Below are 19037 nucleotides of genomic sequence, written 5' to 3'. Positions count from 1 at the left end.
ACTGTGTTGGTCTACAATCTGCTGTGTCAACTTAATAACTTGAGCACTTACACGAGGCAACACTACACTGACTTGTGCGTGTCCATGTCAGCCTGCCCCAAAACTACCTCCCAGCCCAGGGACAGACAAAGCAGTTCCAGATTACACAGCCAGCCCACTCTGGATGGGCCCATTTGCACAAAGGAGAAGTGCGAGGAGCAGGCCCTCGTTGCCCCTGGGCACTAAGCAGCTCAAACCTGCCTGGCTCTGGCTGTCCCCATCTGAAGCCTTGAGAAACGTCTTAGAAAGGAAACTGAGAACCATCCAGGAAACCTAAGAGCTCTAAAAGCAAGGGAATAAATATCTGAAGCATACTTCTAACAGCACACTAGAAGACTTTATTCCTACAAATCAAGACGACACGGTGAGCCGAGCGCAGGCTGGAATGAAGAACAATCTCAGGTGACCATCGAAAGCCAGCCAGCTAGGCTGTGCTCAGGCAGGGAGAGAGGAAGGAGGGGACTTTGCAACCACACCATCCTTCTGTGCACCATGGGTTTCAATTCTTTGGGGCCAGCACACCACAGGCTAGCACGAGTCCACTCTATCCTAACCTTTTGCTGTGGCCAGACTTCCGTAAATGAGATTTTCCTCCCATTTCCAAGTCACCCAAAGCTTATAGACCTTAAGCAGGACATGATGAGCACCTGGGGTCTTTTGAGGATGCTGTCCCTGGAGGGGGCTGGCACTCTGCTCTACGAGTACCCCAGAGCCCTGCTTGTCCGCCCTCCCCCGCCACCAGGGGACCCCCAGGGTCTCCCACCCACATACGTTGTCATCATCCTCTATGGCCTCCCCTGTGAAGTACAGCACAGCCCGCGGGACTATCCGCTCACGAAAGAAGTGTCCGATTTCAAAGTCAGAGGCTAATGTGAATTCCGAGTCTTCATCCTGAGGAGGTAAGACCCCAATGTTAACCTGTGTCCACCGCGAACACCGCGCCCCCCACCCGCACCGTGTCCCTCACTCTGGGGGACCCAGCATTACTGAGAGTGGTGGAGCACACGGGGCTCCGCCCCACAGTGTAGTGAATACCGCACACCCCAGGTGTCAGAGGATTAAGGAGGGAGGAGGGACTGAATAGAAGGTGGGCAACTGCTCTGGAGATAATGAGATTCTGATGACAACACAAAGCTTACCAGTGATTCTCCATCCCCAGACGCTAGAAAAAAAAAAAAAAAGACAAAACATACGCACGTTACACTGACAACCAAAACCTTTGCAAGCCCATGCAGGCAGATCCATGGAGGTAAGGTGGGACCATGCACAGCTGGAGCCCCTAATCTCCCTGTGGCCCCCACCAGACCTGTTCGGAAACCTGCTCAGGACGCCAACTGGGGAAAAGCACTTTCCTTCCTAGTTTAGTGGTAGCAGGTGGAAAGGCCTATGAAGTGGCTCCAGACTGTGGACACTCAGCGCATTTACACTTTAAGGAGACTGTACCCGTGTCCTACAACCCTGCAGGATTCTCTCGGGGGAGGAAGATCCTTGAGCCTTGTTTCTAAAGCACTGCACCTCAGTAGGGTCCACACTGTGTCCATTTGGAAAGGAGAAAGGAGAGAACACAGTGCTGAAGCATTCTTCCCACACAATGGAAAGACTCCCTGTGGGCAAGAGGGTGTTGCTGGTCGCTGCCCACCAAAGAGTGCAGCACAGGGGCAATTACTTACACACACACACACACACACACACACACACACACGCGCACAGTTGGCCAGACTCTGCTGCTGCACCAGAGCCTGACCCAGAACCGAGAGTGACGGCAAATACAGGAACTTAAAACCACTCAACAAAGCCCAGTGATGCTCAACTAACCACCACCATTCAAAACCCAGACTTTAGAAATGCTTGTTCAAGGCTCAGTCTTGCCAGGAGCGGGAGGCTTACCACCCTGGCCTCAACTAGCCCCTCCTGGCTTGGCTGCTCCACAGGGGCTGGGCACCCATGTGTGTCAACACCACCCCTATAGCATGTTCCCTGAGCCTTGGCATGTGCGCACCACCACAGGCTAAGATTTGGGTCTGGGAACTCTGGCCTGGGTGCCAAGGACTTTGCTCATGTGACTTTGGGACAGGTCTTATAGATTTAAGGACAAGGAGGGCACCAGACCAGACAGCTTGTTTCCTTCATTTCAAAACACATTATCTGAATTTCAGCACCTTTTCCTTGCCTGCCCTGTCACTACTATGGTCACCTTTGATTTGTTTTCACAGAGCTCATCACTTGGTATCATACATGACGACTTTAAAAATAGCTATGTTTACATGTAATTTATCTACCAGAGAGCTTAAGTGTACATTAATTACCCCAGGACATTTTCAGAGTCATAACCATCACAGAACAGTTTTAGAACCCCAAAAGTCACCCCCCCCCAAATTCTGAGTCCACTTAATTTCATTTTGATTATTAAATTACTTAAAACCCAATCTTAAGAAACCTTCCAGCAAAGCCACTGCATTTAGGAACCAAAGCCCCTGTTTCATGGAGAATGTATGCAGGTGACCACCAAAGGGGATTCTCCAATACAAGGAAAAAACTTAACTACATTTTTGGCTAGTGTTACCACCAAACCAATACACATTTGCATCCTCTAGGATCAAAGACGAATCCCAGAAAGATACAGGGTGGAAGGGCGAATGTCGTAGCCTGAGAAGCCAGGGCCCTCAGCTCAGAGACAAAGTCATGGTCTGAGGCTCACACTTAAAAATGGAGCCACCCTGTGGGCAAGGGAGAAAAACTCACACGCCCACCAATTACCTGTGCCAGGGGCAGGCAGTTCTAGATTTCAATCACTTCGTGTTCACGGAAAATAAAGAGAGAATGTTTTCTCCTATTCTAACACTGCCAACCCGCCTGGCCTTCACGTTCAGGTTTAAAAAATTTTGTTAAGACTTCTCAGTAATTTACCCTCAAAACCTGTTGCTCAACCTTCACTTGGTCACTTTATTTTATGACTTAGGTGGAAAAAAATATTAGTTTCCAAGCTAAGTCTTTCAAAAACAGAAATCCATGATCTGTAAACCCCTCAAGTTGTATCAAGTCACAGAGAAAAACAAAACTAAACTAAATTTATAAGAGAGAGGGTGGGGAATGATCCCCAAGCTGCGCAGGTGTAACTGGAGTACAACCAGGGACAAAGGCAGGGCTGTGGCAGGAAGGCCTGCCAGCATGGAGCTCAGGGCGCCCACTGAGCCCTCCCTCCACCCCTACCACTTCCGCACCTTGTGAGCACCAGCACCACGGCCCCTAGCATAGCAACTGTGTCTTTAGCATTCACACTCACCAGAGGACCTGCACCGGACTCTAAGGGTAAGGCAAGGACTTCCCGTAATATACAATCACCACCCGCAACGCAACCCACTCACCTTTCAGTGGGCTGAAGAAGTTGAAAAAAGAGTCGTTGGGAACTTGTTTGGTAATTGTTCTCACTGTGCCTCGTCCCTTATGTTTCTGCTTCTTCTTGATTGTTTTGACTGTAACATTTTTCCCTTTCTTCCAATCAATAGCACACCTATGGGGACAGACAGCCATCACACATGCGGACACGGGCCATAAGAAACACTGACCACGAACACCCACGGTACCAAAGCACAGCTAGAGGACCTGGACAACGTAGGTAGGGAAAGCAGCCTGCCAGTCGGATCGGCACATCTACAAAGTCCATGTGAAGGCTGGAGAAAGGGAAGTGGCCAGGTGACCTAGGCTGCCGCCGCGCTGGCTAGCAGCACTGCCTGAAGCTGGGGGTTCTGTGACCACAGTGGCATAATGCCCCCTCCCCTTGTCAAGTACTCGGAGGGTGTTTCCTATTACCAAGCCGGGTCACAGCTGGGCTAAGAGGCCCAAAAGACGCTCAGGAGCTTGCCACCTGCTGCCTCTGTCCAGACCCCAAAGCACCCTGAAGTCACCCACTCACACACCTGGATTCTCCAGGCAGGACAAGGTGGAGAGGCAGCAAGTTATAGCTGCACAAAGGACTGTCTGGGGTGGACACACTGGCTCCAGGCTGCTGAATGGGCCTTCTTGGGTGCAAATGCAAACCCTGTACCACTGCTCATCCCTCCGTCACTGTGGACCCACAGGGAACCCCTGGCAGCATGAGACTGGTGTCTGCTTGGGAACATGCCTGGTAAGCCGGGCCTACGTGTCACCTAACAGCCTCCCCTTGGGAAATGCTCTCTCAGTCACTCTCACCACTCGAGCCTAGAAAGGTTTTAAGAAAGCTCTGGAACTGCTCATCTGGGAAGATTCAGAAGTACTTGTCCCATGAGTAAGGTAATTGTGCCAATTCAAAGACAAAACAATTTCCCAAACCACCTCAAACATACCAAGGGGAAAGAACTCCAAGCCACCTTCTCTTCCTGGTGATTTCCCCTGAAGTCACCAAGGGGCTCCATCATGAGTCAGATAACAATTAAACTGCCCCACCAATTTCCGAATCAAGCAACTGACCCATACTGCCCTTCACTGACTCATTTTCTTCACTCAACAAACACTGAAGGTCATTTATCAGTTCAGTGAGGACAGTGTCATGTAAGGGAGCTTGAGGACCCAATCCCTCCATCTGATGAGGAAGCTGGGCCGCCAGCCCCCATGGTGGCACATGTGACCCCATGACACATTTCCCAGCACAGGCGGTCATACCCCCAAAACAGAAAGACTATTTAATAATTTAAATCTTTGTCCACTGGGCTTTTAAGAAGATTAATGACATTTTGCTTTATTCTTATTTTCTCTTACTCGTTAAGTTCTAAAATTATCTGTTTTTATTTCCAAAAAGAAGCTGAAATGGCATGTACTTACCCATCACAGTCAACTATTTCAGGACCTTCGAAGGAAAAGGGGTCGGCCTTGTCTGGTTCTGACTTCATCTTGTATGTTTTTGTCAGGACTGAATTAGTAAAGTAGTCGTTGGGTTCAAAGTGGAACTCTAATACAAAAGACTAAATACAAAAACTCAGGTCAGTCTACAGACCACCAGTGACAGACTATGAACGGCATGGTATGTACTAGAGACCAACTCCTCCCTGAGCAGAATGTCACAGAAACCACTACTGAAAAGTTCAACAAGTATGGTCACATATCAAGAAAAATATCTTTATTACAAAAAACAGCAGTATCAAGTCAAAACACAAATGGCAGGTGAGGGAATACCTGTCCTGCGTGCCCCTCTGAGGCACCCTCCCCAGCGGAGGTCCAAGCTCTCCTAGGGAACCCTAGCTTCTCCCTGCTGCTGCAGGGCCCACCCTGACAGAGGTGGGGCCTGGACTGGGAAACCAGGCGTCAGGGGTCCAGCCCTCCGCCCCTTCTGTACTTGGGCTCAGGCACAGCACTGCCTTCTCTGCTGCGTGAAGGGGCCCCTCTATGCAGGGATGGGACAAGTTCATCTTTTGTTCAAAAGCACTGTATAATCCGAAGAGACAAGCATAAGAGGAACAATGGACGCAGGGTGTGTAGAAAGCAGCAGACACAAATAAAATCAAGAGACAGTAGAGGGGATCCCTGGGTGGCTCAGCGGTTTGGCGCCTGCCTTTGGCCCAGGGCGCGATCCTGGAGTCCTGCGTCGGGCTCCTGGCATGGAGCCTGCATCTCCCTCCTCCTGTGTCTCTGCCTCTCTCTCGGTCTCTCATGCATAAATAAATAAATAAAATTTAAAAAAAAGAAAAAAGAAAAGCCTGGGAAGCAATCCCTTGCCCCGCATGGCCCACAGGGCCCCAGTAGCTCCAGTCTGGGCAGAAGCAGCACAGGAACACTACACTGTTGCTGCAGCTCAGGTACTAAGCTTGCAATTATTTCAAAACAAAGGGGAAAAAAAACACGATTCCAAAAAATAAAGTGTAAAAAATATGCGAAGTGAACCTTTGAGCCTTATAAAGGTCCACCTCTTTTAACCCAGTAAAACTGTACTAAACGGAATCTAAACTGAGGAAACCACCCAAAATTTGAACAAATGATTTAGGTTCAAGTGTGCTGATCATAATGCAACAATTCAAAATAGGGTGGAGGTGGCAGCGGCATGTGTGGGCAACATTAAATAAATCATTTTACAGCCCACAGAGGCAATAATAACTATTTCCCACCCAGCAGAGCCTATACAACATTGTCCACAGATGTAATTCCTCTTTGCTACAGGGTAAGTGTGGAGACCCTGAAGAGGAGAGGTGTGGTCACGGGAGAAGCAAACACAATGGCCCTGCTTCATTCTGAGGCTGGATAGTTTTTATCTCTTGCTCTTTTTTTTTTTTTTTTTTTAAGATTTTATTTATTTATCCATAAGAGACAGAGACAGAAAGGCAGAGGCATAGAGAGAAAGAAGCAGGCTTCCTGCAGGGAGCCTGATTCAGGACTTGATCCCAGGACCCCAAGGATCACACCCTGAGCCAAAGGCAAAGATCAACCATTGAGCCACCCAGGCATCCTCGTTCTAGTTTTAATGTCTAAAATATTTCATAACAATTTTAAAAGGACAAAGGTTATGGGGAAACAGACTCCACAGTTGAGAGTTACTTCTACACGACAGATGTGCATTGTTGTTCTTTATGCCTCCTCACTCACAGTAAGTGCGTATGACTTTTGTAACGGGGGAGGTAACGAGGGGGAGAAAGAAGACTGGCTGGTGGTCTCCCAACACTAAGGCTCCTGTTTGTCTATAAATCACTGTAAGAGATGGAGGAAAATGCCAGACAGACTGAGAAAGAAAACAGACCCAGAAAATCACCAAACAAGTGTCTGTAAGAACAAAAGAAAAGAACTGAGCAAGAGGGAAAAAATAAATTAATAGTTAATAGATGTGAGAAAGAAGTGTTAGGGGAAAAAACGGACACAGAATCTTAAAAGAGCATGCACTCCACCACCACCCCACCCCCAAACACAAGCCAACAAGCTCGGGCTGCCCCATGTAGCCTCCAGGGGGTGCCATGGCCCAGCCTCCTGTTGATAACCAACAAGAAGGCCCTGTTGATAACCTGGTTAACCAGGTGCAGTAGGAAAGGGGTTCCCCTCAACCTTTGAGCTGACATCACTTCAGCTGGTGCCCAGCACCCCACACCCTCAGAGGGAAAGCTGAATGTCACCTCCCAGAGTGAGCCAGGCAGGAGAAGTGAAAGGGACAGAACCAGGGTATCCCCCTGCCCCTTGCCTCCAGTAAGTACCTGTAGGAGCAGGGAGAGACATCCCACGTACACTGGCCCTCATTCCTGAGCTGGGGCCATTGCTCTGCAATGGGGAGGGAGGAGCCAGGCCCTAGGTCCCAGGCTGTGTCCCCAGGACCTGAACCTGAGAGCCACGAGGCAGTCAGTCAAGTGCCGCTGGAACTGCTGTCACACTGGAATGGAGCCCGTCAGCCACAGCCAGGCTAAGAGGCCACGAATGGTGCCTCTATGAGGACCCAGCTCACTCAGGTTGGCAGGCCCCATTCCCCGGAGGAAAGGAAGGGCTGGCTTCAGTCAGACTCCTCTCACTAGCCACTAAGAGCTGTTTTGTGACAGTCAAAGCAAGGACACGTCTTTCAGGTTTGTCTACCTGCGGTTATTTTAGGTAAAACTTAATAGAGGCTTCTTTCATTAGCATCTTGGGTTCCTATTAAAGTGCTGCTCGTATTTGAGTATATACCTACCATCCTGCTTTACAGACATTAGATCCTCACAAACCTGAAAGACACTTAGAACAAAGACATTGTCCCATTTGACAGAAAACAAGCTAGCTCAGGGAGTGGCAACTAAGTGGCAGACACCTTGGCAAGGGAGTCCACTGCTGCAGACTCCAGCACCTGCCACATGCAGCCCATGCCTCGGGCTGTCAGGCTGTGCAGTGCTACTGGGCAAGGCCCAGGAAGGCCACGTGACAACATTCTAGTTCTTGGTGAGCATCTTCCTCAGGACCATCCTCTGCAAGTGTGTGACCAGGTTTGTATCCCCAACCCTGGCTCCAAGCCCCTCACCCTCAGTGCCCTGACCTTTTCTGATGCCAATCAGGAACTCAATCAGTACTCACCATTGGCTGCCCAGGGTCTGAAAACTTCACTTTAATATCCTGCAGGTGCTTCAAGATAGGCTCATCATATTCCTGATCATAAAGAGAAAAAAAAAATTTCTAGCGGGCTTTTTCCAAACAACACACACTACCCCCTTTGACTGGACATCAGACACAATCCCAGATGCTGGGAAGCAGCCCTGGCTGGAATTTTGGCCTCATCAAGTAAGAGCTCCTAGGAAGTCACCCAAATCTGTGCATGGACCACTGGGCCTAGGTGACAGCAACAAGGTGCCACTTCTCTCTGGCACAGAGCACTGGGAACCATCAATGCCAGGCAGGATGGGCAGGAGCCCAGCTGCTTTTACACTACCACTAGATGCCACTAAATATAGGATCGACCAAGCCTGCTGGTCCTCACATCTCTGGAGAGAGAACCAGAAACAACACCTAGGTCAGCAAGTTATGGACCCTGTTGGCCAATTTCCTGGTCTCCTGCCCTCACATCTTCCCACTTGTTCATTCACAGGAAGATGAGGAAGGGTTCTGAGTCTGTTGGTAAGTGCTCTAGCGGGGAGGCAGTGGGCCTTCATGGAGGTAGGAAGACTACAAGTCTGGCTCACTCTCAGAGGTACAGGTCTTCCCAGCAGCACTTTCAGTGTCAGGTAGCATGGAGGCTTCTAACAGCGAGACCCCGGCCCCAGGAGATCAAGACCACACATATGAGCTATTGGTCAAGTGCCTTTCCACCCCCCAGGAACAACTGCTAAACACAGAGTTAAGTGGTTAACAGATAAATAATTAAGACTGAAATCACTCTATTAGGTGGAAATTTGCTTACCTGGACTAATTCACTTAGCATATCTACATTTCTAAAGATGGTAAACCAGAACTCTGGAATTCCTTTGGGGTTTGGCTCCTCTGCTGTTGCTGCTTCTTTTTCTGCTATGACTACTTTATTTTTCACATCTCCCTAAAAAAAATAAGAGAGAACAGAACACTTACCACAAAGTAATAAACTTATATTCAACCGCTTAATGCAAAATGTAAATTTCAGAGTCCTGCACACACTTCTATCAAAAACTGTATTCTTTGCATCTACATCTCCAAGACCACCATGCATGTCACATTTTTAAAGTGACTTTAAGGAACAAAGCAATCAAAGCATTCCAGATGTGATTCTGTGATATAATTTTATTTTTTTAAAATTTATTTTATTTTATTTTTTTATTTTTTTTGTGTGATATAATTTTAAAAGATGGTACAATACCATCAAACTTGGGAAAGGTGCCAAGTGCCAGCTCTATGAGATGTTCATCTTGGGACAATCAGCCACCCAGACTGGAGGACTCCAGTGCCCTTGGCAACAAGGAACGCCAACTGGTGTGTACATCCACTGGTAAGGAGGTGGCTATAAATGTCTGCACAGAAACTCCCATGCAAACATCAGGGAGATGACTGGACAAGCATGTGCAGAGGGATCATTTCTAACATCAGGGCCCAGGGAAAGGGCAGGCCCAGGGAGGTCAAACACAACACTAAATGGAACCACTTTAAGTGCAAATGCTTCATCACATGGGATTCTTATGTGCAAATGATCATAAGGTGCTTTTCAAATTAACAGAGGCAGATCTTTCTTGAGCAATAAGGAAATGATTCACAACTAGATTCATCCATAGCCACAGCTTCAACCAGGCCAGTTCTACAATATATTTGAAAGATCAAAAACATACGGTCACTAAAACTAACATACACTTCAAAAAAAATTCTCTAAAAAAATAATCCTGATGGAATGGATCATAAAAAGGATAAAAATATAAGTTGCTTGTCTTCCAAACAAGAAGCAGGTGGACAAAGTTACCCCACAGCATGCTGGAACTTTCTGCGACACTGGAATAGGATCTGCTGAAGGCTATGAGCAGGTGATGAGAAGCTCCCAATCCCAAGTGGCTGGGTGCACTGTGGCTCCTTCACTACCACTGCTAGTCCTAGAGAAGGGTGGCCCTGACCATGTAGTGAGTGGAGACAGAGGTGTCCTCTCCCCTTGTGGGGTCTGGCTTTTGTCCTGATGGAAGACATCTCCTGAAGTTTTCAATTCTGTTTGTCGGATCCCACATCTCACTATCCTACAGCATGGAGCTGTTTAGACTGAGAAGGGAAATCACATCTGGTTCATGGTATTAACTGACGGACACCAGGCTGCCAGCTGCTCAGTGCTCCAGTCATAAGGAAATCTAAAGGACCAACCTCAGGGTGAAACAGCACCTAAAGTTAGGAGCTCTCTGTTCTTGGTGACGGCATACCATGGATTAAAAAACGTTCAGATTTCTTACCCCTAATAGCACTAAAACAACACAAGACGCACTCATTCAAAAAAAAAAAAAAAATACTCACAGCCAATTTATCTTCCTCTTCATTTTCACTGTGCCACTCTGACTCCGCATCTGTTGGCTCAACATCACCAGTGATGAATTCCCTTCTCTAAGTAAGAACGAGACCTTCTTAGAGTTACAGCAACTCAGAAGTTCATTCAATTTGCAAATATCTGTGAATACCCAATGCTTTTATAACTTCAGACCCTAAATCTTAGGGTTTGAAGGATAACCATTCAAGGGTCCCCCACTCCGTAAGCATGGAGGTCTCCCCTGAAGAAAGCTCTGCCCCTGCACACGCAACGTATGAGAGAGCTGCCCACCTTGTCGAAGAGAGGCTGGTACAGCGCAGCATACTTCCTCTCCAAGTCGTGGACCTCCTCATAGAACTTGGCTTCTATGTGGGCGCACCTCACCTGAAGCTGTTTCAGTGCATTGATCCTTCTCTTCACAGCTTTAGGCAGACTGAGAGGAAAGGAAAAGTCAAACATCCTTATGTCCACTAAGTAAGGCAGCGTGCTTTTCAATCTTCTTAAAATAAATTCAGACTAACAGAATTAACATCCTTATTATAGAAACGAGCTCCTACACATCATTAGAAGGATAAACATCCCAAAAGGTGGCAGGGAGATGCAGGCGGATAAACCACAAAAGAAAAAACACAGGTAAACATGGAAAGAAGGTTTAATCCCACAAAATGTCCAAAGAATGTTAATTTAGAAGAACCACTGTCTGCTCCTCACCAAGTTGGCAATTAAAAAAAATCTCCCAGGTTTGATGAGAGTAAGGATAAAGAAGCCCTCTAACCAACTCATGCACTTTCAAGGCAAAGCTGAACCTGAATGTTCCTTGGGTCCAGTAACTCTACTTCAAGAAGTTACACCAAAGAAATAACCAAATACTTATGCCTGAGATGTCCACTGAGGCATTATTTGTAAAAGTGAAAAACTGGAAATAACGACAAACTGAACAAGCACAGCTTATCCACAATCATGTTTTCAAGGAATATTCAGCGCCCAGTGGAGGTTCATGCTGACACACTAAGGGGAAAATCAGACACGACACAGACAAATGGGGTCTGTTCCCTTCGAGAGCCAAGTAATTTTGAGCTTCTTTGCTTTTTCATACTTCTCCACAAGCAGAGTCCATGATGGGCAGAGCCGGACGAGGGGCTTAATCCTACAACCCTGAGATCATGACCTGAGTCAAAATCAAGAGTCGGACAACTAACAACTGAGCTGCCCAGATACCTCAGTACTTTCTGTATTCTAAAAATATTTCAGTTTGTATGCATTACTTAAATCAGAAAAAGCAAAAAATCCTTTTTAACCCATCAAAATTATATGTTTAACCTGAAGCCCTTGTTCACTATGTACAACAAAGAGCAGATTACTGGGCCTCATCACAGCCCCCACAGCCCCCATGGATGGCATCCATATGGGCTGAGCCCTGAAGGCAGGGCGAGCACTAGCCTGGGCACTCAACCCTTCCTCCAACAACACACAGCACGGTGTCAGCTGCTCCTATGCACAGTACCGTTTAGACAGTACACCAGCACAGCCTTAAATCACAAAGGGCCCCTGCTACCCTCCCTATCCACAGCTACCTCAGGGGAAAGGTTCTCTACCAAGATTCTTAACTAGGCCCGTCTCTAGGACTGCTGGCAGGGTAAGGTGGAAGCACAGTGGGGGCCGAATGAAATGGCAGACATAACAGAACACCTATATTTCTTTTCTGAATTAATCACACAATTACAATGACCTCTTATCTCACTCTACCTTTCCAATGGAAAAATAACAAATGATTTTAAGCAAACTGAGCCCTACTATCCTAAATCCAGCTGTCCTCCAATCAGTTACAGTAACTCCACACCGTCCTCCCAGCGGGCACTGACCATATGGCATGTACAACATGGAACTAATTCTATTCCATGAAACCTTGCCCCTCCCCGCAGCATTTCCTTTCCACAAACGCCAACCCACCCGCCCAGAGTCTAGCCAGAAAACTAGAGACCATTATCATCCTCACCTCTCCTACTCCCAGGCAGTATCACCACGTCCACCTGCGGAGAGCAGGGAGTGGTTGCCTGGGAGCCAGCAGGGAGCCAGCACCCCACCCTGAGCCCTGCCCACAGCCGTCTCTTCTCCCCCTACCCCCACCCCAGGCCTGTTCTTCTACCACCCACTGAGCCCAGGGGCTCTTCTTTAGAACCCAGTGCACGGTTCTCAGTACCCAAAGTCTGCTCAATAAAAAAGACACTTACTCCTGTTCTAAGGAACCAGGAAATCGGTCTTTTCCCCTTTGTTTCTTAAAGTTGTACTGCATCCCATGAATAGCATACTCACGTCTCAATGTAACTTGAAGGAGTATGGGCGACATTATCCAGCCGTTCCTGTAAAGCTGCCAAAACTTGAGGATTCTGCATCACCTGATCAGTGAGCTTTTCTATTAAGAAGTAAAAAAACAAGGCCAAAAATTTAAAATATGCCCAACACGGAACAGCCAAGGGCTGAAAATCATCAGTGCACATCTACCCAGCTTTATTTACTTTAATTTCTAAATGCAGCAAGTGGTTTCTTAAAAACATGTTTTAAAAAATACTTAAAATTTATTTTTTTTAGATGGGGAGGAGCTGAGGGGGGAGAGAATCTCAAGCTGACTTCCCACCTAGTGAAGAGCTCGACACGGGGCTCAATCTCATGACCCTGAGATCATGACCTGAGCCAAAATCTAGAGTCAGATACTTAACCAACTGAGCCACCAAGGCACCTCTTCTAATGTATTTTAAAGGCATCTGGCCCCATTACTCAGCCGAGCAGGCAGTTCAGCAATCCACTGAAGGCCCAGGGCAGTTCTAGTTCTTGCTTCAGCTGTTTATTTATTTTTTTTTATTTTTATTTATTTATTTTTTTGCTTCAGCTGTTTAAATCTCTAATCTCCCAAACCAAGATGTCCTCACTTCTCAGTCCAGGGGCCTTCTCTCCCTCAGACCTGAAGGGCCCAGAAGCAAGGACAGGGACAAGGTGACTGTCCCTTGGAGGAAATCAGTGCGCACTTGTGGCCCAGCTCACATCACAGGAAGCCCCCTACTCGCACTGGTTCCCAGTGTGCCAGATGGGCAAGCGCTCTGGGCCTCCACCTTAACCTACCCAGCCTTTCCGCCCAAACTCGCCCCCTCATGAAAGTCACTGGCCTCCTGTGCCATGTTTGTGCTGTTTCCCAATGAACAAACAAGACATTGAGGGGGAAGGAAGGGTCCTTCACTTAACCAGAGTGTGGCAAGACACCTGGCCCACGGCACAGTCTCAGTGTTTGCTGAGCTGATGTCTACCTCCTGACACTGTCCAGGAACCTGAACTTAGCACCCTCACCAGACTCATAAGGCACCTGTAATCTCTCTCTGCCTTTTGTATAGAAGTGATGTGGGCAAGCAAAGGATACGAAGTAGGCAAATGAATTTTAACATTTTAATTATTAACAACTGCTAACATGAAGCACGGTGTATTTAATCTATATAAATGTGTGTACATAAAACATGAATGTGTGCAGTATGTAAAAAGTACACGTGTACACAGACACACATCTCTCCTCTACCTCTGGCCGCTGGAAGGCATAGAAATGTCTATATTCTGATTTTTTAATCTCTCTCTAAAAGGAACAGGGCCCCTTGGAGAAATAAATGGTAGATTCCAGGTCCAGAGCAAGAAAAGTTCAAGGAAAAATGGAACATCACTTAGCATCACAAAGCTACAAAGTACTTGAAACTGATGGGGACATAGCAAAAGGACACAGAAGCCAGCCTGAAGGGACCTGCAAACTGAGACAATTTGCACACTGAAAAGAATACTGATGGCAAGCGAGCAAACACTGAAGGAGAAATGACCTAGGAATATACAGTAACAGCAAAGTGGGGGCTGGGAGAGTAGGGAGGGAAAGCCCATCTCTGACAGATGTAACACACAGCAGGACGACCAGAATTAGAGAAACGCACTCATGCAACCACCAGTGCCATTCCGGACTCTGCAAGGATCGTCATCACCACTAGTGGAGCACAGGGTAGTCACAGGATGACCGGCAGGCCACTTACTAAAGGGACCCTCACTACGGGGAAGGGTGCCAGACACGTGCCTCCACCAAGTCCTCTATCTCAGTATCCCCGGCCCTTGCGCTTCCCCTGCATCAGGTCACCCATGTGGCAGTCTGAACCTAATGAGGAGGAAACAACCTAATGAATCCAAAGCCTGGGCAATCCATAAGACAGCGGGGCACACAACCTGTGGATGTGTCACTGCAGGGTAGGATAAAAAGGTGGGAGTTCTAGAATAAAGGAGACAGAACTAAATTCGGGACGTGACCTTTGGCTGGCCCTGGGCCTGAGTGTGGGCAATGGTTAAAAAGGAACAACCGAGAAAAGCAGGGGAAAAGCAACAGAACTACATATTGGCTAACAGCGTCCTGTCAACCCCCGCCTTTCTTTCCTTTTTTTTTTTTTTTTAAGGTTTTATTTATTTATTCATGAGAATACACAGAGAGGAGAGAGAGAGAGGCAGAAACACAGGCAGAGGGAGAAGCAGGCTCCATGCAGAGAGCCTGACGTGAGACTCGATCCCAAGACTCGATCCCCGATCTCCGGGATCAGGCCCCAGGCCAAAGGCAGCACTAAACTGCTGAGCCACCAGGGCTGCCCAACCCCCGCATTTCTTGGTTGTGGTCACAGCACTGTGTTTGGGAGCATTCATCCTAGTTTTTAGGAAATTTACACAAAACTGTTTTAGGAGAAAAGGGTCAGGATACCCACAACTTGCTTTCAAACAGTTTAAGGGGGAAAAAAAAGTATGGATATATACATTTTAAAATGGAGGATAAAAGAATACATCTATGAATTCATGGACAAAATGATATGAAGCCTGGCATTTGCTTCTAAATGTTTAGGGAAGAAGAAAGAACACAGATGTAAAAGACTGGTCACTGGCTGACAAGCTCCAGTAACGGGTGGCAGCAGGGACCAGGGGACATGCTAGTCACCCTACTTCTGGAAAGCCTGAAGCTCCTAGCATAGGAGTTTTTAAACGAAGTACCATTTCCCACTTGACCAACTCTAACTTCCCTAAACCTTTGAAGCACAGTAACCCTTCACCTATATTATTGCAATAAATGTTTCAAGAATGGAACACACTCTGCTCTGCACACAAACTCAACTGTTACTTTCCCCACGGGCAGTGAACTGACCTGTGTTACTTGCATTTTTAGCAGCCTCCAAGGCATCTGAAGGAACACCATCTGAAAAACTAAAGTACATTTTATAAATTATTACTATCAAGAAGTTCCAAAAACAAACAGCACAAGGACATTAACATATTAAAAAACCTCTACAACGCCTTCATATTTGGACAGAGCTATAGATGCACAGGTGTATCTACATAAAAAAAAAAACTATTTAACAACCCCTCATGCCCCACCCCCCGCCACACCCCATAGTTCTCATTTCCAACCCTGACCAAAGCTTCTTAGTTTTCATTTCTATAGTTTCTTTCCCCCCAAATCTGCTCCCCACCCTCAGACCAAACCCACTAGCCAACTAACATGCATGCTATAGTTTGGTCAGCTGCTAAAGGGATCAAAGAAGAGCCACCGTACCAAGTTTTTAGGACACAATGCCCACTGTGGCTCTGTAAGCTCACCAAAGTCTCTACAAACAATTAAACTCCACAAAAACAGCTGTATCGGTTTTCAAAGATGTCTGGATAGAATTTCTCACCAAAATTAAACCATGTCAAACACTACACAAGACTAACATAACCTTCAGAACAAGCCACAAACAAAATCTATTTTTCATTTGACCACTAGAGGCTATACAATGTAAGGATGGTGTCAAGTTAATCAAATGACTTCACCTGGGAGGTTTAAGGCCTGCAGAGCAACATGACTGCTTCCCATAAAAGGTTTTCCAGTATCAATATTTGAGACACTTCCCATGTTGTGAAGCAGTTTCTTCATGGGCTCAAACACACCCGGGGGGGGAGGGGGGGCGGGAGGGGCGGGGGGAGCCATTCAACCAGAGCTTCTAATGATATTCACTGACTTGGCTCATGCTCATCAAACTTAAACCCCAATAAACAAAATCCATTTTGGCTTACCTGTTATCTGCCATCTGAATGTTTTGATCTCCTAAGAATTAAGAGAGAGTTGTAATGATTAACATCACTAAATATTCCCAAAGAACTTTTCAGGGTGTGTGTAGCAGCGGCTATCTACTATGGGGGATGAGGGTCTACACCAGGAGGAGCAGGAAGGAACTTTCTAGAGTAATGGAAATGTTCTAAATCTTGGACAGACTATTGGGTTTCTCAGTTTTTTATATATATATATATATATTACATATATATTTATATATATTTACATATGCTACTTACCAAATTCATCAAATCTTACACTTAGGATCTGTGCATTTCAGTGCATGAACACTTTACTCATTAAAAAAAATCTTTTTGGTGCTAAAATAGAGCTCAGAGTAAGATTAATCAGTTCTAATTTTTAATTTACCTTCTCTAATAAGCTTCAGCAATATGGACATATTTATGCTACTAGGTCAATTATTTTGGAACTATTCAAAGTATTTACTAGTGCTTATATGGTCTTTCACATTCTAAGTCACAGGAGAATTTTTATTTTTTTAAAGTAGGCTCCATACCTAGCACACAGCCCAACATGAGGCTTGAACTCACAACCCTGAGATCAAGACCCAAAGAGTTGGATGCTTAATCAACTGAGCCCCCCAGGCCCCCCAGGAGGCTACTTAAAATTTCACTTTATTTAATTTAATCTATCACTCCTACACTGAAGATGGTAGTGTTTGTGTAAAAACAAGGTGTGACATACACCAGTACAACCCACTTCTACGAGACATATATAACAAAGGATTATCTCCAAGTTAGGTGGTTTTCTACTTATAAACATTAAAGCTAGGTTCTAGGACACTTACTCCTTATAAAGAACTGGATATTAGGGAAATTTCAAAACCGTATCTAAGTGCATAGCTGAACAGAGGTGGTGAAGCTCCTTCATCTCAGATGTAGAGAACACACGTCAGAGACCCCCTCCACCCCACCCCCTGCCAAAGCTCTTCCAGTGACATATCCAATGACAACACTGAACACAACTGGTCAATGTTTTATTCTCAGGTATGTGAGCAAAGCTCAAACTTCTCCATCACAATTCTTTAGAGTGAAACAAAACAACAAAAACCTCTGTATTTAAGGAAAATAGCTCCAAATGGAATTTAGGATCTGCAATGGATTTGTATTTAACTCAACTGCACTTTTCTTTGGTCATTTGGTCATGAAGCCCAGGAGAGAAACAGCTTAAGGAATGCTCCAGTGGCTGTGTTTGCCCTCCACCTTGGAGGCCCACGTCAATGAGAGCTACAAACTCATCAGTGGTTCCCATCACCTGTTGCTAAGTCCAAAGTCCCTCCAAACAGAAGAAACCTGAATCCCTACCCTTTCCAACAGTCCACCTCAACACGTATCCCCGGTTCCTGTTCCTCTTGGATTTACTGCAGGCATATGGGTGCAACCACAGGATTCCCAAGCTTCCCTTCTCTTCTCCACACTCCACAGACAAGTACAGGGCACAGAGGACTTCAAAATAACATCCAACGACAAGAGCCTATGAGCTGACGTCCATACCTCCCAGTCACCAGCTGTGGAGTCCTGATGGCTTTCCTGACAACACACCTTTGCTGACGTCCATGTGAACATCTTTGTGGCTGCCCAGCTCCCAATTCTTTACTTACACAGCACAAGCAGGATTACAACAGCAGGCTTTCTGGGTTACAGAACAGGGACAGAAACTGGTACCTACTGCCAACCCGGTCACACAGCGACACCAGCTCTAATTCACCTGTACTGTGTAACAGATAGATCCCATACTACCTCGCATTGGTTGCACACACTGACTGCTGGCCAAGAGCCTACTTTCCAGAAGCAGCTGTCATGGCCAGTTCAAGGGATGGGCTCCAGTTTTTACCCCATCATTGAAACACCCAATCAAGCCACACACCTGAACCTACCACCTCCTCTACAAGCCAGGGTCCCGTGTGACAGGCACTCTCCAGTATCTTCTACCCAACACCAACTCTGTCATGGAGGCAACAGTGTGTAGGAGAGGATACGGAGGCTGGGCAAGGTGATACACCTGACCCAAGGTCACCCAGCTGCTATGATGTGGACTTAGGTTTCTGTCAACCTTAACAGAAAGGAGACAGACCAAGGCAAGCTACATTACTAGAAATAGAGCTTCCTTGGGAAGAGTAGAGGAAGTGTGATTCGGGAGCTACAGCTGAGTCCACTGAAGGTTCACACCTGGGTGCTTTTATGAGCAGACTATGAGAGGGGAAAACCCAGTTAGGACCTACACAGCAAGTTCAATGGCTCAAAGGTGGAAAAGATTCTTGGTGGACACTCACTGGTGGAAGACAGTTTCCAACTCCTGTCAATCAAGTTTTCATGGGCAATTAGCCTGACAGTCCTCAAGTCCGCTGTTCTGAGGGTACATGTGTGAGACTCCACTTTGTAGCCTTCAGTTCCATCTTAGATCTACATCCTCTCAGATTTCCCCCTCTAATCCACATCTTTCAGAGGGCTGTGCTGATCAACC

General features: G+C 46.6%; 1 protein-coding gene and 1 non-coding gene across 5 annotated transcripts in view; both read right to left on the bottom strand.

Moving 5' to 3' along the window:
• NAP1L4 (nucleosome assembly protein 1 like 4) overlaps nucleotides 1-19037 on the bottom strand; it is a 41981-nt gene that overhangs the window by 8567 nt on the left and 14377 nt on the right. For all 4 annotated transcript variants that reach the window (XM_077862841.1, XM_077862837.1, XM_077862838.1 and 1 more), the window contains 11 exons: nucleotides 16517-16547; nucleotides 15609-15667; nucleotides 12725-12824; nucleotides 10703-10844; nucleotides 10402-10488; nucleotides 8849-8980; nucleotides 8029-8100; nucleotides 4840-4979; nucleotides 3405-3550; nucleotides 1179-1201; nucleotides 811-930 (listed from right to left, as the gene is read on the bottom strand). In XM_077862841.1, coding sequence (XP_077718967.1) covers nucleotides 811-930; nucleotides 1179-1201; nucleotides 3405-3550; nucleotides 4840-4979; nucleotides 8029-8100; nucleotides 8849-8980; nucleotides 10402-10488; nucleotides 10703-10844; nucleotides 12725-12824; nucleotides 15609-15667; nucleotides 16517-16530 — 1035 coding nt within the window. In that variant the 5' untranslated portion in view covers nucleotides 16531-16547. The remainder of the gene's footprint in view (nucleotides 1-810; nucleotides 931-1178; nucleotides 1202-3404; nucleotides 3551-4839; nucleotides 4980-8028; nucleotides 8101-8848; nucleotides 8981-10401; nucleotides 10489-10702; nucleotides 10845-12724; nucleotides 12825-15608; nucleotides 15668-16516; nucleotides 16548-19037) is intronic.
• Nucleotides 7291-7413, bottom strand: LOC144293518 (small nucleolar RNA SNORA54). The gene has a single exon (XR_013360738.1). It is a non-coding gene; the product is annotated as a small nucleolar RNA SNORA54 (small nucleolar RNA).

This window comes from Canis aureus, chromosome 21 (genome assembly GCF_053574225.1).
Source record: "Canis aureus isolate CA01 chromosome 21, VMU_Caureus_v.1.0, whole genome shotgun sequence".
NCBI lineage: Eukaryota > Metazoa > Chordata > Mammalia > Carnivora > Canidae > Canis > Canis aureus.
This window is presented reverse-complemented; position numbering and strand designations above follow the sequence as displayed.